General features: G+C 44.2%; 1 protein-coding gene across 2 annotated transcripts in view; it reads right to left on the reverse strand.

Moving 5' to 3' along the window:
• Window positions 1-6,001: 6,001 nt before the first annotated feature.
• The window catches only part of Ccbe1 (collagen and calcium binding EGF domains 1), a 261,885-nt gene continuing 253,294 nt past the window's right edge, over window positions 6,002-14,592 (reverse strand). For both annotated transcript variants that reach the window (XM_042263829.2, XM_076555391.1), the window contains exon 11: window positions 6,002-6,163. In XM_042263829.2, coding sequence (XP_042119763.1) covers window positions 6,086-6,163 — 78 coding nt within the window. In that variant the 3' untranslated portion in view covers window positions 6,002-6,085. The remainder of the gene's footprint in view (window positions 6,164-14,592) is intronic.

Consider the following 14,592-nt stretch of genomic DNA (forward strand, 5'->3'; position numbering starts at 1 on the left):
TGCAAGTATGTTCGTGCGTAGTGTGTGTGTGTGTGTGTGTGTGTGTGTGTGTGGTTTGGAAAACTCCATCATAAACTGTCTTGTTTCAGAGAAGATATAAAACCACAGTTTAGTACCATTTTTTAGAAATGGGTTTCATACTTAAAGCTTTTTTTCAAATTAAGATAATTTTTACATTTATATTCATGTTACTATAAAAAATATAAGAATAAACTGACCCATTTCCCAGGGTTTCCCTCTACACTGCCCCACCTAGCACATGTCCCAGAGGTAAAAGCCACATGTCTGCCTACACTATTTTCTCTGCACTCACTTTCCTGTCTGGAGAGTGTGTTCTTGTGTTATGGGATACCTTTACACGAAGGATGTGAAGGCCTCAAATTGCTCCCCATGTCATCCCACTCAACAATAGGATGCAGAGTTCTTTCCACACCAGAGCAGACAGGTAGATCTGCTTCATTTACTTAAAATCATAAATGGAATGGGTCGACTATATTTCCACACTGATTTCCCACTGACGGACACCTGGCTTGCTTTTTGTGTCTACTGCTACAAACACCACCACACTGAGCATCCCTGTGCTTGCCTGGACACAGGTGAGTTTCTCAAGGATGGTAGGGCACGGACGTGCTGGGCTATGGCAAACGCACAGCCCGAGTGCTGACAGAGCCAGATTGCCCTTCCAAAGTGCAGGGCCTGACCAGCAACTCCACCTTTCCCGCCACCTCTGCCAGGCCTTGTTGACATCACTTTTAAACTGTGGTTTTCTTTTGGGTGAGAGTATCGCGATATTTGAAATTTCCACGACTCTGATTCTTAGTGAGTCAGAGTAACTCTTTCTGTAGTTATCATGTCCTCCTGGCTCTTTACTCTATAAACCTGTCCTCTTGTTTATGATTATGTATGTATTATGGAAATGCTTTCACTGCATTTTCAATGCATGGTCTTAGGGTGTGTGTGTGTGTGTGTGTGTGTGTGTGTGTGTGTGTGTGTGTGTGTGTACGTGTTGGAACTATTTGGGAAGGATTAGGAGACGTGGCCTTATGGGAGGAAGTGTGTCACTAGGCGCCTTCTTCGTGACATCATGAGGTCTGGGCCACTGCCGGTGCACCTTCTTGGCTTCTCATTTGTGGATCAGAAAGTAAGCTCTCAATGGTCACTCCGTCACTATGTGTGCCTATCTGCTGCCATGCTCTCCCCCACCATGATGGTGATGGGCTCCTATCCCTCTGGAACTGTAAGCCCTCCCCAAATGTATAAGCTGCCTTACTTGTGGTATTTCATCACAGCAATAGAAAAGTAATAATACTAGAAAGCGGCCTATTGCTGTGACAGGCCTGACCATGTGGCTTTGGGAAGGAATGTGATCTAGAAAGAAAAGCAGTTGAATACTGGAAGCAGGGCCTAAGGAAACATCCTAGCAGGCGTTTAGAGGACAGTAGTGCAGGAAGTGCCATGGGCTGCAGAGGCCCAGCTCAAGAGGTTTCAGAGGGGAGCAAGGACTTTACCAGTCAAAGCCATTAGGTGATATTTTGTCAAAGAATCTGGCTACCTTCTGCCCTTGTCCCGAGAATTTGCTTGAGGATAAACTGAAACTAATTTCTTTGGTTGAGCAGATTTCAAGACAGTCTAATACTGACTCTGTTGTGTGATTATTAGTAATCATTCTTATGCAGGTATATAATAAAAAATGGGGCAGAAAGAAATACAAAATGTACGATTTAAAGAGGAAAAGAGCAAAGCTTGTTCTGAAAGAGATAAGGAGATTAAGCAGAGGTCTAATTTGTGCTGGAGTAAAGAAAAAAGTTCCCTTGGGGCAAAACTCTACCCAGCTAAGCTTCCAACTTATAAAAGGACTAAGGAATTTTTTTTTTTGCATCTAAAAAGCAGTAATAAAGGAAAACTGCTATAACATGACTAAAGAGGACCAGGGTCCATCCCAAGCAGGGAGTCAAACTTTTCAGTCTTGTCCATGTGGTCCTGGCTTTAGAGTCATGAAGGATACATGAGTAAAAGGATTGTGGAGTCTTCCTCTATGGTTAAGGAAAGCCACGGAGGCCAGGTAATGTATGGCAAGGCGCTCTCTGCATGAAGGCCCAGAGAGAGCAAGAGGCCCTGAGAGGCATTGCATGAAGCTGTAAAAATGTAGTCTTTATTATGTTGGAGACCCCAAGATGTTAGAAGTGCCAGAGGCATGAAATGTCTGCCAGGGGGAGCTGCAGACAGGGGGTGAACCGGCCCAAGAAAGAGAAGGATGTTACACACAGCAAAGCTGGAGAGGCAGAGTCATCTAGGCCCTCTGACATCAGACATGGAGCTACAGGGTTTGGAGTTTGCCCTGCTGGGTTTCAGCTTTGCTTTGGTCCAGTGTTTCCTACTATACCCCTCTTTCCTCCCTTTTGGGATAGTAATATAAATTGTTTCATTGTGTGTTGGAAGTATGTAATTTGCTTTTTGATTTTACAGGAGGTTCATTACATTTAAGAGCTAGCCTTGAGTCTCAGAGGAGACTTCAAACTTTGGACTTTTAAACAGCGTTGAGACTGAACGCGTATGAAGACTTTTGAAGCTGGACTAGCTGAATTTTACTTTATGACATGGATATAAGTATATGGGATTCGGGGAATAGAATGTGGTGGATTGAATGAGAATGTCCCCCACAGGCTCGTAAATTGGTAGAACTATTTCGGTAGGATAGCAGGAGGTGTATCACTGGGGAGGGCTTGGAGACTTCAAAAGCCCACACCATTCTCAATGTGCTCTTTACATCCCGTTTGTAGATCAGGATGTGAACTCTCAACAGCTGCTTCAGCACCAGGCCGGCTGGCCTGCCTGCTGCCGCGCTCCTCACCACGATGGTGATAGACTTCTATCCCTCTGGAATTATAAGCTCCAATGAAATGCTTCCTTGTAGAAACTGTTTTGGTCATAGTGTTTTATCACAGCAATAGAAAAGTAACACACACACACACACACACACACACACACACACACACACACACCATAAATAAGTTAACATTTCTTTTCATATTTATACCTAATCCAATTGCATTCAGCCTGAATTAGTGGCGGGAATTGAAGACCAAACTTGATTTTTTTCCAAATTTTCCATTTCCTTTCTGGCTGTACTTTAATAGCATTTATTAACATCCTCTCCTATAAATATGGCACACACTGAAATTTTATATATACCTACCTACATATATATGTATGTTCATATCCACTCTGATACCCATTCTGTTCTGAGTTTTCCCATTGTACTTGTTGGTATAAAATATGTCAGTTATGGCGCTTTATAATGTTGGTTTTAGTGGTTGATGGGAGAAAATTTTGTTTCCGAAACTGACACGGTTAATTTTACGCAATTATTCTCTTTTTGGAATTTTAGGGTAAGTGCGTGACGTTCCAGGAGAGCTGACACCATTGCATCTTCATATCAAAGACCTTGACATCTGCCGTCCCTCGTCTAGGTTTGCAAACGCTCTCCGGGATATGTTTAGATTGTCTGCGAGAAGACACGGTCTTCCTCTGCTTGTTTGCCACTGGATCTTCTGTCTTGTTGCTACAGTGCACAGGATCCTTCAAACATGATTTCCTGGTGACTTCCTGCTGGAGATGAGTGATCTGTTTTCTGTCTCCCGCCCCCTAGTGGCAACCTCGTGTCATTGTTTTGCTTAGATTTCTTTCTGCCGTGATTTCTCGGGTTTAAAAGAAACAAACCAACGGATCCTATTAGCCGTGGACAGTGGCGTCTGTGCCTCCCTGTATTCGTATCTTTTGCCTGTATGGACACGTGTGTGCAGCTGTGTGTTTTGTGGACACAGGTGTACGTGTGGGGATAAGGGGACAATCTCAAGCGTCACTCCTCTGGTACTTTCTACCCTTTGAGACAGGGTTTCTTGTTGGACTGGACATTTACCACATACCCCAAACAAGCTGGCCCCTGAGGTTTCAGGGAGCTGCCTGCCTCTGCCTGTCATCCCGCTCGTGTGTGCCCCCACACCTGCCTCCTCACGTGGGTTCTGGGGACAGGAACAAAGGCCACGTCATGTTTGCAAGGCAAGGGTTTTACTGACTGAGTGATCTCCTCAATCTTGTCTTTGTGTCTTTGAAAACAATATTGCTTGATTTTTATGACGGGCCATACCGTGTATAAGAGTGTGTGTGTGCGTGTGTGTGTGTGTGTGTGTGTGTGTGTGTGTGTGTGTTATTTTCAACATGTTATTTATTTAAGAAACTGATTTCTTAAATCTGAGAGCCATCATCTGTGACTAATTCAGGAAAATTCTCTGCCTGTCTCCGGGGGTTCACCATCACTTTCCAGTGCATCCATTCTGAACTGTAGGCAGTGTAGTATAGTTTGCTCCATATTGTCCCATACATCTCTTCCTTCATATTTTATAATTGGTTTCTGTCTTTACTTTGCCTATTTTCTTCTGGTTTCTCTTCTCGTTTACTTTTTCTGCTGTAGCTTACTTGCTCTCTGAATCACCCATCTCCTTTAAAAGCGATCACACCTTTCTCTCATCACAGTGCTGCAGTTCCTCTTCTAACTCGGTCTGGTCAAGCCTAAGAGTTTCACAGTCAGCTTCACATTTTCAGTGGCTTTTCTCAAATCATGTCAAACATATTTGTTTATATAAAACATATTTGTATATATACATATATGTATATAAACATATATATACAAATGTGTTTAACACACACACATAGATATATACATACACACATACACTATATATTGCATGAAAATTCCATGTCTGTTTCCTTTGCAACTCTGTTTCAGCATTCCACTCTTTCCATGGTCTTATTCTGGGTTCCTGTGGGTTCCATGATTTTTATCCAGAGGCTCATGTTTCTTGGAAATGTACCTGGTAGACTTTCCCTTGAGGCCTGGGTTGAAAACAAAGTCTGTTTATCTGGAGGGGTTTGTTTACCTCTGCCAGGCGCCTGGAAACACTATCTGTTGTGGGTCAGGTGAAAGGTAATGTACACTTCAGCATGTTTAGGCCACAGAAGTGGCTTGAAGAGGGCTGGCATTGGCACTGTTTGGATGGAGTCCTCTGTGGGTGTTTTCTTTTTCTATTGCACTCTCTGAGGATATAGTATTTTGGGTAGATGTCCAGACTTTGGACTTGGGCCCAATCCAGTTTCCTCGTCTGTATTGTTTCTAAAGCTGCAGAGTTCTGGAGGCTAGGAACTCAATGCAAAGGTGTTGGTGAGACTGAGCCTTTCTGAAGCTGCGAGGAAGGATCTGGAAGCTACTGGTGTCTCTGGTGTCCCCTGCTGTAAAGGAACTTGACCCTGATTGAAATCTATTCTGTGTTGTGCACGTGCGTGCGTGCGTGCATGTGTGTGTGTGTGTGTGTGTGTGTGTGTGTGTGTGTGTGTGTGTGTGTGTGTACACTGGCTATGGACTTATTCTGTGACCTCACTCTGGCATCTACAATGGCCTCATTTCCAAATAATGTCACATTCTGATGGACCAGGGACTAAAATTTTACTAAATAAACTTTCCAGGAATGCTATTCAAACAAGCACACTCCTGTGTCTCTGTAGGTTTTGTTTTCAGTCTACATGTGCCTGGTCTATTGAAATGAAGGTTCCAGGTGACAGGGAATTAGCAGAGGCTGGAGGTAGATGTCACTCAAATCTATGCTTACCTCTCTGAGTTTGTCATTTTTGTATTCAAATTAACCCTTTAGTGTTCCACAAGTCAACCATGTACCTAAAAAGATATCTGAAAAGTTTTAGCCATCTTCAGGTTCACAAAAGAAATGTTTTAAAAATGAGTATTTATTTTGAGCTGGCTCTGGAAATGGGAACCCCTTTGGTATAAAACAAATGCAAAAGTCCTACATAACTTCCCCTCGAAAAGAAAAAAGAATTTCAAGTCGCTCATTGACTGTGACCAACATTTTTCAATAAACCTTCCAAATGTTTTTCCATTTGAAATAACACAAGATATGAAAGATAGGAAAGTTTAAAAATATGGTAGGAATTTGATGCTTATAAAAAGGAAATATTTATTGGTTTTATGCATGTTGCTTGGACTGGTGAGATGTTAATATGAATTTGGATCCATTCACGATAGTCTTCTTTGCTTTTGTGCATTCAGAAAAAGTGGGTTGTAAATCCGCCAGTAATTCCATCCAGCAGCAACCTGCAAACCAAGACCAGGAAAACACTGTATTTACCCAGTGGACCTGAACAGGTAGGCTTTTGCTTAAGTTTTCAAGCCACGAACTTTCCAGATGTACTCTGTGATTGCTTCTGCCAAGATAATGGTTTCTCAACAATTCATTTCTCAAATTCTAGGAAGGAGATTCACTGAACCATGCTACTTTGAAATTTTGATTTTAGCCTTCCCACCAACCTCTTTCCCAACCGTATAACAAACTCCAAGCATCTTCCTCTAGCTCCTCCCTCTCCTCCCAGCTCCACTATCAGTCTTCTCCAAGTCTTCCTTGGGGCTGCCATAGAACCTCATGTTACACCCCGAAGACATTGTCCCTGTTAGTCTGCACCGTCTCTTTCAGTTCCACACTTGGGTAGAACACATTGCTGCTGGGGGATGTCTTTCTGTATGCTGTGAATATGTGTTACTCCCATTGGCTAATAAATAAAGCTGCATCAGCCTATGGCAGGGCAGGATGGAGCCAGGTGGGAAAATCCAAGAGAGTCAGTGAGAGGAGAAAGGAGAGTAAGGGGAGACGCCAAACTGCCGTTGAAGGAGCAACATGTAATGGGACACAGGTAAAGCCACCGAACACGTGGTGATACATGAATAGTTATGATTGAGTTAAGTTGTAAGAGCTAGTCAGCAAGAAGCCTGAGCCATAGGCCACATAATTTGCAACTAACATTAAGCCTCTGAGTGATTATTTTATAAGTGGCTGCAGGACCATGGGGCTGGGTGGGACCGGAGAAATTTATGGCTACACATTGCTACTTAATCACTCTTATCTTCTCCTGCCTTCCTCATACCATGGTCAAAGAGAAGACTGATATCAAAAGAAACAAACTGCCCGTTTATTATTTGTATTCATAGTCAAGTACATGTGCTCTCAGAATGTAGTTCCTTGGGGATGTAGCTCAGTTGGTAGAGCACTTAACTGACATGCAGGATCCTTGAGTTCAGTTCCCAGCATGGCATAAACTAGGTGTGGTGGTGCACGCTTGGAATTCCAACAACCAGGAGATGGAGAAAGGAGGAGCAGAAGTTCAAAGTCATCTTCATAGTGAACCCAAGAGCAGCCTGGGATACACACAAGTCTGTCCTAAAGACAAAGGTGGTTCCTGGAATAAAATGCAAAATGGTCCACCTCCACTGGGCCCAGGCTCAGACTCTAGGGACAGAGTCAGCACTAACCATCTCTCTCTGATACACACTCGTGTGTGTGTGTGTGTGTGTGTGTGTGTGTGTGTGTGTGTGTGTGTGTGTGTGTGTGAAGGCTCCTGTGCACCTGTTCACATGTGCGTGCATTGGTGTGTATGCTCATCCATGTGTGTGCATGTGTGTACATGTGCATGTGTGCTCCTCCCAGATTCTCCTAGTGGAGCCAACAAGCATCAGAGTCTCTTCTTCAAGTGCAGGCCCTAAGAAAAGCATACTTCGTTTTTATTTTGTTTTTTGAGACAGGGTTTCTCTGTGTAGTTTTGGTGCCTGTCCTGGATCTCACTCTGTAGACTAGGCTGGCCTCGAACTCACAGAGATCTGCATGGCTCTGCCTCCCGAGCGCTGGGATTAAAGGCGTACACCACCACTGCTCGGCCAAAAGCATAATCTTGAAAAGCAAGCATGTAAACATGTAAGTCTGAGCATTTAATTGCCTACTGTTTCAAGATTAGCATTTGGGATTGAAAGAAAAGCTAGCCTGAGTGCTAGCAGCCATCAGAACTACTCAATGCCATGGCTAAAGGAAGTAATCAGCTTCCACCACCTTGGAAGTGTGCTAAATGGCAAAGAGGAGGGGAAGGGGTGATTGTTTCCTCCACTAAAATGAACTACTGGATGGTTCATTCCAGACCTGTGGCTGGGTTTCTAATTGGGACCAGAGAATTCACTAATCTTCACTGGCCTGCTGAGAGTTTTACCAGACTCAACCAGGTTTGATTACACATTACAAAACCCTCAAGACATCAATAATTCCAGTGGCTCAAAGTGAGGAAATTCCTTCTTTTCTCACACAAGTCTAGGGCAGCCAGCCCTGATGATGCAATGGCTTCCTTGTCTCCTGGGACTCTGCTTTCCTTTCCTCTGCAATCCTCAATGGGCAATTCATGGCTTAGATGACTGCTTTGGTTCTCAATACGACGTCCAAATATCAGTCAGCAGGAAAGAGATGGCTTCAGGAGCCAGCTTCCTTTATGGACACATTCTGGAAGTTAAATATAGCATTCATCAAGGGGTAGATGTCATATGACCTCCGCCAGTGGCAAGGGAGGCTGAAGAGGTAGTCTGTTTTAGATGGCCATGAACCCTGCTAACACCAGGAGTGTTTTGTTGCTGTGTTTTCCTAAGGGAGAGAGTTGGGGATCGTTAGTGGACCCAGCCTCAGTCTGACTTTAGGGACCATCAGACATGCATATGTCATTCCTCTCTTCCCAAAGTCATGCATCTTTGACAAGCTTCTATGGACATTTTCATTTCCAAACACGTACAGATGCAAGGAGGATGTTACAATGGTCTTAGTTTGTTCAGATGGCTGCAACAAAAATTCTATGAAATGGGGTGCTTGTAAGCAGCAGGAATTTATTTCTCTAGAAGTTGGATGTTGAAGACGAAGCCATGGGCAGGTTCAATGTCAGGTGAGGACTCACTCCCTAGTGCGCAGATGGAGCCCTCTTGCTGTGTCTCATGTGGTGTAGGGGCTAACTTTCTGGGGCCTCTTTCATAAGACCACTAATCCCACTTACGAGGACCTTAACCTCAAGATCTAAGCACATCTCAAAAGCCTTACTCCTCATTCCAACACCTTGGGAGTCAGGATTTTAACTCATTATCACATGATGTGTATCAATACACACACAATATTGTTTGATATATATTTATATCTATTCTGTTCACCCGATAAGAGTAAATATTTCATATAACAGGCATTACACTTTTACTTTTTGAGGAGGGAGAATGCAGGGTCTTGCTATGTAGCCCAGTCTGGCTTTGAACTTGTGATATTCCTATCTCAATTTACTGAGTGTTGAGATTATAGGTGTGTAGCACCACACTCCGCTCAGGGATCACATTATTGCAAATAACTATTGTAAAGTGAAGAGTGGGCAGAAAGATTGTTAAGAGCCAGAGGACCATGGAGTTTGCTGTGAGATTGGATCTCCTAGTAACACCAGGAGCTATAGCCATGAAAGTCTCATCAGCATGACTGCCCAAACATGAGATGTACAAAGAGGATCAGCCGGATGGGAAAGCCTATGAGCCTCAACCCTACACAAAGAAGTATAGGCAGCTGAATTAATCTGGGAGCAGGAGATGTGATCCTCCCCAGGGAAGAGCATACAACTGGGTGTTCAAGGTCAAACTGTCAGCTCTGAAGACATACACACATGTAACATGTATGAACTCAACATTTATATATATATACATATATACACACATATACATTTATATATACATATATATGTATGTAATAACGATTGGTGAAAAAGAGGCCGTAAACTTGAAGGAGGGGTATCTAAGTGAGTTTGGAGGAAGGGAAGAAAGGGAGGGCTGTAATTAAAATACAATCTCAAAAAAGATAAAAGAAAAAAATTAAACACAGTAAGTCCCCATAACGTGTTTTAATGGGCCAAGTATGGGTTCTCAAGCCTATAATACCAGCACTTGAGAGGTGGAGCCAGGAGGGTCAGAAGTTCAAGGTCATCCACATCTGTGTAGTGAATTTGAGACCAGCCTGGGATACATGGAACCATATCTTACCCTCCTCACCTCTTGGGGGGAGAAAATGTCTTAATTGTGTCTGAGAATGTTCTCCACCAACTCCCAGGTCAGAATTTCACAAACCCAGACCAAAAGATCATCTATTTTTTTTCTTCCACCCGACACCCAAATGAGTCACCACAGTCGAAAGCAATCATGGGAATATCTGGACATACTCCCTAGGCTAACGTCACAAGTGAATGATTAGCCCGAGGTCACAGGCTATGAATTTTTGCAGACAGATCTTTATATATGTGATTCTCCTCTATTTTGAAGGCAGATGATCCTGGGTTGGGCTTGCCATTTGTCACGTAGGCAGGTCTTGGACAGGTCTAGGCTTCCTCTTCCCATTCCCAGAGGTCACATCAGTTGTGGAATACCAGACTCACTCCAGCACGGGTTTCTCCTGCCTAGAGAAGGCCGAGTTCTGAGGAACAGTGTTAATAGTAACAAGATGCTACGTGTCATCAAGACGGAGGGATAGCCCGGGATTTCAGATCCATGGCTTCCTGGGTTTTGTTTGGGTTGCGGATGGATAAAAGGAAGGAGCAAAACAAAATGGCTCAAACCCGGCTCCGTGTACAAGGAAAGGCAGTTCAAACCCGAGTCACTCTAAGGTGGACTCAAAAGTACTAATTCAAGCATGTGTTTCATTTCTAATTAGTTTCTTTAAAAGTCTGAGGACAAAAATGGAGCTTTAACTGTGTTGGAAGCCCTCTCTCCTTTTGGTTTATGACGCCTTTCACGCCCATTTCTAACTTTCTTGTTACCTTTCTGTTAGTTCAATCCTGTAATCAGAAAACCTTGAACCTCGCATCACCGGAGCCTCAGCTTGTCTCTGCTCCCAGTTCCAAGGATGCAGGGCTGTGGGAAGGGAGCAGGGGTCTGGCCTTCCCTCCTCTGCCTCTACTAATTAAATGTCCCAGAGGGCAGGCAAATGGTAGGAGTTAAAGGGCCGCCTTTGCTGATGCCTCAGAGGAAGACAACAGATACCTGGCACCGGACATTCTCTCCACTTACCTCTATGTCCATTCATACACAGGCAGGTCCCCTTGTTCACAGCTGGACCCCCACCTACAGTCCCAGAGAAGAGGCTGCTCTCACCAGGCCTCCAACTTCACAGGAGAAGCCATTAGTTTCTATGTACAAGCGTGTCACCTCTTGGTGGCACCTCTGCCCAGCACCCTTCTCCATCCTTAAAAGGACAACCAATCTGACTGGCAGACTATTCTATCCTCCTCCTGGGAAACTTCATGCCCAGCCTTGCTCTGGCAACACACGGCAGGGACCTGTGAGTTCTGCAGCTCAGCTCCTGCCCAGCAAGGGCACCTGGTGCCCTGCAATGACAAAGAATGACATGTTGGCACCCCTTCCTCTTAGCTATGGGGATGGGCAGGGACTAACGGGTGAGAACTCAGCTCATCATCGTGAGTACTCTGCTCTTTCTGTGTCTGTGTCTGTCTCTGTGGTTGGATGCAGAGATGGAGAGAGACAAAACTCTGCATGGAACTTGCTCGTTCAGCAGCTCCCTACCTGCCCTCTGAAGTTTACTTTAGAATGTGGGGCTTCCGGTGCATTTTGTTCTCTGCTTTGGGCCGACAACACGATTTGGTTTTCAACATGGCAGCTCCATTTCCTGAACAGGCCTTGTGGATTTTGCTGAGTCTGTAAGGCCACACTTTGCGCAGGAGCAGCAGCCATCTGGTTCCATCTGGATCAGCCACTGAGGGGTGACTTCAAATATAGCGACCACGGGGTAAGTCAGTGATGATGTAGGCGCACCCGAGATGCTGACTACACCACAGAGCTAAGAGAAAGCGCCGTTTTGACACAGAGCCCAGAGCTATTGGTATGGTAACGGTACCTGTGTATGGCCGGGGGCCCAGTTTTGTGTACTTAGAACACCCAGATCAAATCACACCAAAGATTTTCATCCCATATCATGGAGATATTTGTAGACAAAGCTCTTGTCAATCTCGCTGGTAGAACTGGGTCTCCACAGTCAACAGGGCTAATAGAATAAAACTTGAAGGAAAAACGCATTTGCCCGGTACCCTGGAAGACTGTTTTGAAGGAATCGCTTTTCAAAACGCTTTCCAGCTGTTGTTTCCCCCCTGAATAATCCGAGCCTAATTCAATTTGTGGCACCTTTTTCTTTTCCAGGAGGCAAATGGTCCGCAGATGGTTCTTTGCGTTTATGTATGCGATTAGCTGGTTTGGGCTGAGGTTTCTTACTAAATTGTAAATAAATGATCCTGTCAGTACACGGGAGAGGTATTTCTTCCACATGATATGGTTTTTCAGTTATAAGGCACGTGGCAGAAGGCTGTGCATTCTCTGCAGAAGACTCACAGCAACTTCTAAGATGAGTCGGAGCAGGTGCTGCATGCTGCTGTTTCTGCTGAGGAGACAGAGCCAAGGACACTCACAACTACAGTTTAAAAGTTGACTTTGGAAATGGTTTCATCCCCAAACATCAAAAAAAATGTTAGCAAAATATGATCCTGAGGACCCCACAGATACCATCTCCCTCCTGGCTTCATCCTTTTCCCACTGGCTCCCTTTTCCAGTGCTGCTGTGGGGATGTTAGAGATCGATAAGGGTAGAAGGCAGCAGAGGGTACACTGGAGCAGAGCAGTGCCAATCCAGAATCTAAGTTGTCACCTAGGCCTGAAATGGAGAAGAACCAGTAACTGAAGTCACCAGGGGAAGCTGGCGGAATTGACACCATGCAGGCAGGCACAGTTGGAGAATCCAGATTACTAGGGTCAGCTTGCTTTGTGGACTTTGTTACTGCCCTTTTAACTCTGTGAGTCAGCCTCCAAAATACGAGTGGCTGTGTCCAGGCCAGGGCCCAGGCTGGCGAGAGTCAATACACAGGACAAGGGTCGTGTTTGCTATCTTTCCTCTGGCCCCTCAGGGACACCATCTTTTCCTTCACTGCTCTAACTTTATTCCTTATAAAAAGTTACTGGAGAAGTTCTTTTTTCTCTCTCTTCTTTTCTTTTCTTTTTCTTTTTGAGACAGGGTTTATCTGTGTAGCCCTGGCTGTCCTGGAACTCTAGCAGACCCCCTTGTCTCTGTGTCCTGGCTGAGTGCTGGGATTAAAGGTATGTGCCACTATGTCAGGCTACCAGAGAAGTTCTAGTTCTTGGTGTCTTAGGATGCACCAGTTTCCAGGGATTCCTCAAGGGATTGGCTCTAGCAACCTCTTCTCTTTGGCTACAGAATTCTAAGGATTTTTCAAGTGCTTTATAAAAAAAGTGACTTGGGGATGGAAAGGTACCTCAGCAATTAGAGTGTTTGCTGCTCTTCTAGAGGACCTGAGTTCAGTTCCCAGGACCTATGCTAGGTGGATCTGACACCCTCTCCTGGCCTCTGACGGCCACTGTACATACATGGCATACAGTCACACAGACACACATGCACATATATAAATGAAAACAAATTTTTAAAGGTGGTATGTTTGCACATAACCCATCAGATCCACCCATTGACTTTCTATCTCTATATTACTTGCATAACCAGCACAGTGAAATGCTGTGTAAATAATTGTATGGCTTAAAGAGGGGCAAGAAGAAAGTCTGCATGTATTCAGTATGGACACAAAATGTTTTCCTGAATATTTTAGATCCTCGGTTGATTCCATGGACATGGGGCCAACCATATAATTTTTTAAAGTAGTAGAAGAGACTAAGTCATCAGGATATAATAGCCATATGTGAACTCTCAACTCCTGTCAGAGTTGCAAATTCATCTAATTTTGCCCTGCTTGTGTGTGATGATCAGAGCATACATTCCTGTGAGAGAGATGAGTCTCTGCTCCATAGAGCTCATTTCATGAACCCATCACATCACTCGGGAGCTTGCAAGAATGCAAACCTCAAACCCCTTGAGTCAGTCTTCATTTTTGTAAAGGTCTGCAGATGATTGATGTGTAAAGTTTGAGGGGGCTGATTTAGTCAACTGGTCTTCAAGTTATGGGCTGCTACCCATCGGAAAGTCATGAAGACAACTCGGGGTGTGACCCAAATTGTAAACAATTGTGTAGAGAGAACATGAGAATGTAGTCTATATGGTAAGAGTAAACATTGTGAAATGCTTGCTTCAACTATAAGTATACAAGTGTTTATGTTGGCATATTCTGTAAATCATACTTTCTCAGTGGATCATGCTCAGAAGCTTTGAAAACCACGGAAGTTATGATCTGGCTGGTCACTCCCCAAAGCCTCTATGCTTTACCCCATCAAGTTCACCCACCAGAGCACTATCTGTTCAGTAAGTGCCCGGTGCAGAGACAGAATCAGAACATTCTTCTGTTTGCATGCAGCTCAATGTGAAATATGCTGGCAATGGCTACTAATAAGGAATTGACATAAAAATTATCCCAAACAATTGCAGGTTTCCTTGTATTAGACCATTTGCTAAATCTATTCTGTTTCCCCTTTTTGAGTGTTGGCTCCAAGTTACCTTTGGGGAGTAACTGTATTAGCTTTGCTAATTTTTTTCTTCGCCACTAAAGACAATCCCAACAGCCTTACTTACACATTTGTCAGTCACCTCATAGCGCCTAGTGTGGAATAGAGCATTGGGAAGCAAATGGCCCTGTGATGTCTTGTTGACACACTTTCTTTGTGTTATCTTCTGCACCGCGGTAA

This window comes from Peromyscus maniculatus, chromosome 19 (genome assembly GCF_049852395.1).
Source record: "Peromyscus maniculatus bairdii isolate BWxNUB_F1_BW_parent chromosome 19, HU_Pman_BW_mat_3.1, whole genome shotgun sequence".
Classification (NCBI taxonomy): domain Eukaryota; kingdom Metazoa; phylum Chordata; class Mammalia; order Rodentia; family Cricetidae; genus Peromyscus; species Peromyscus maniculatus.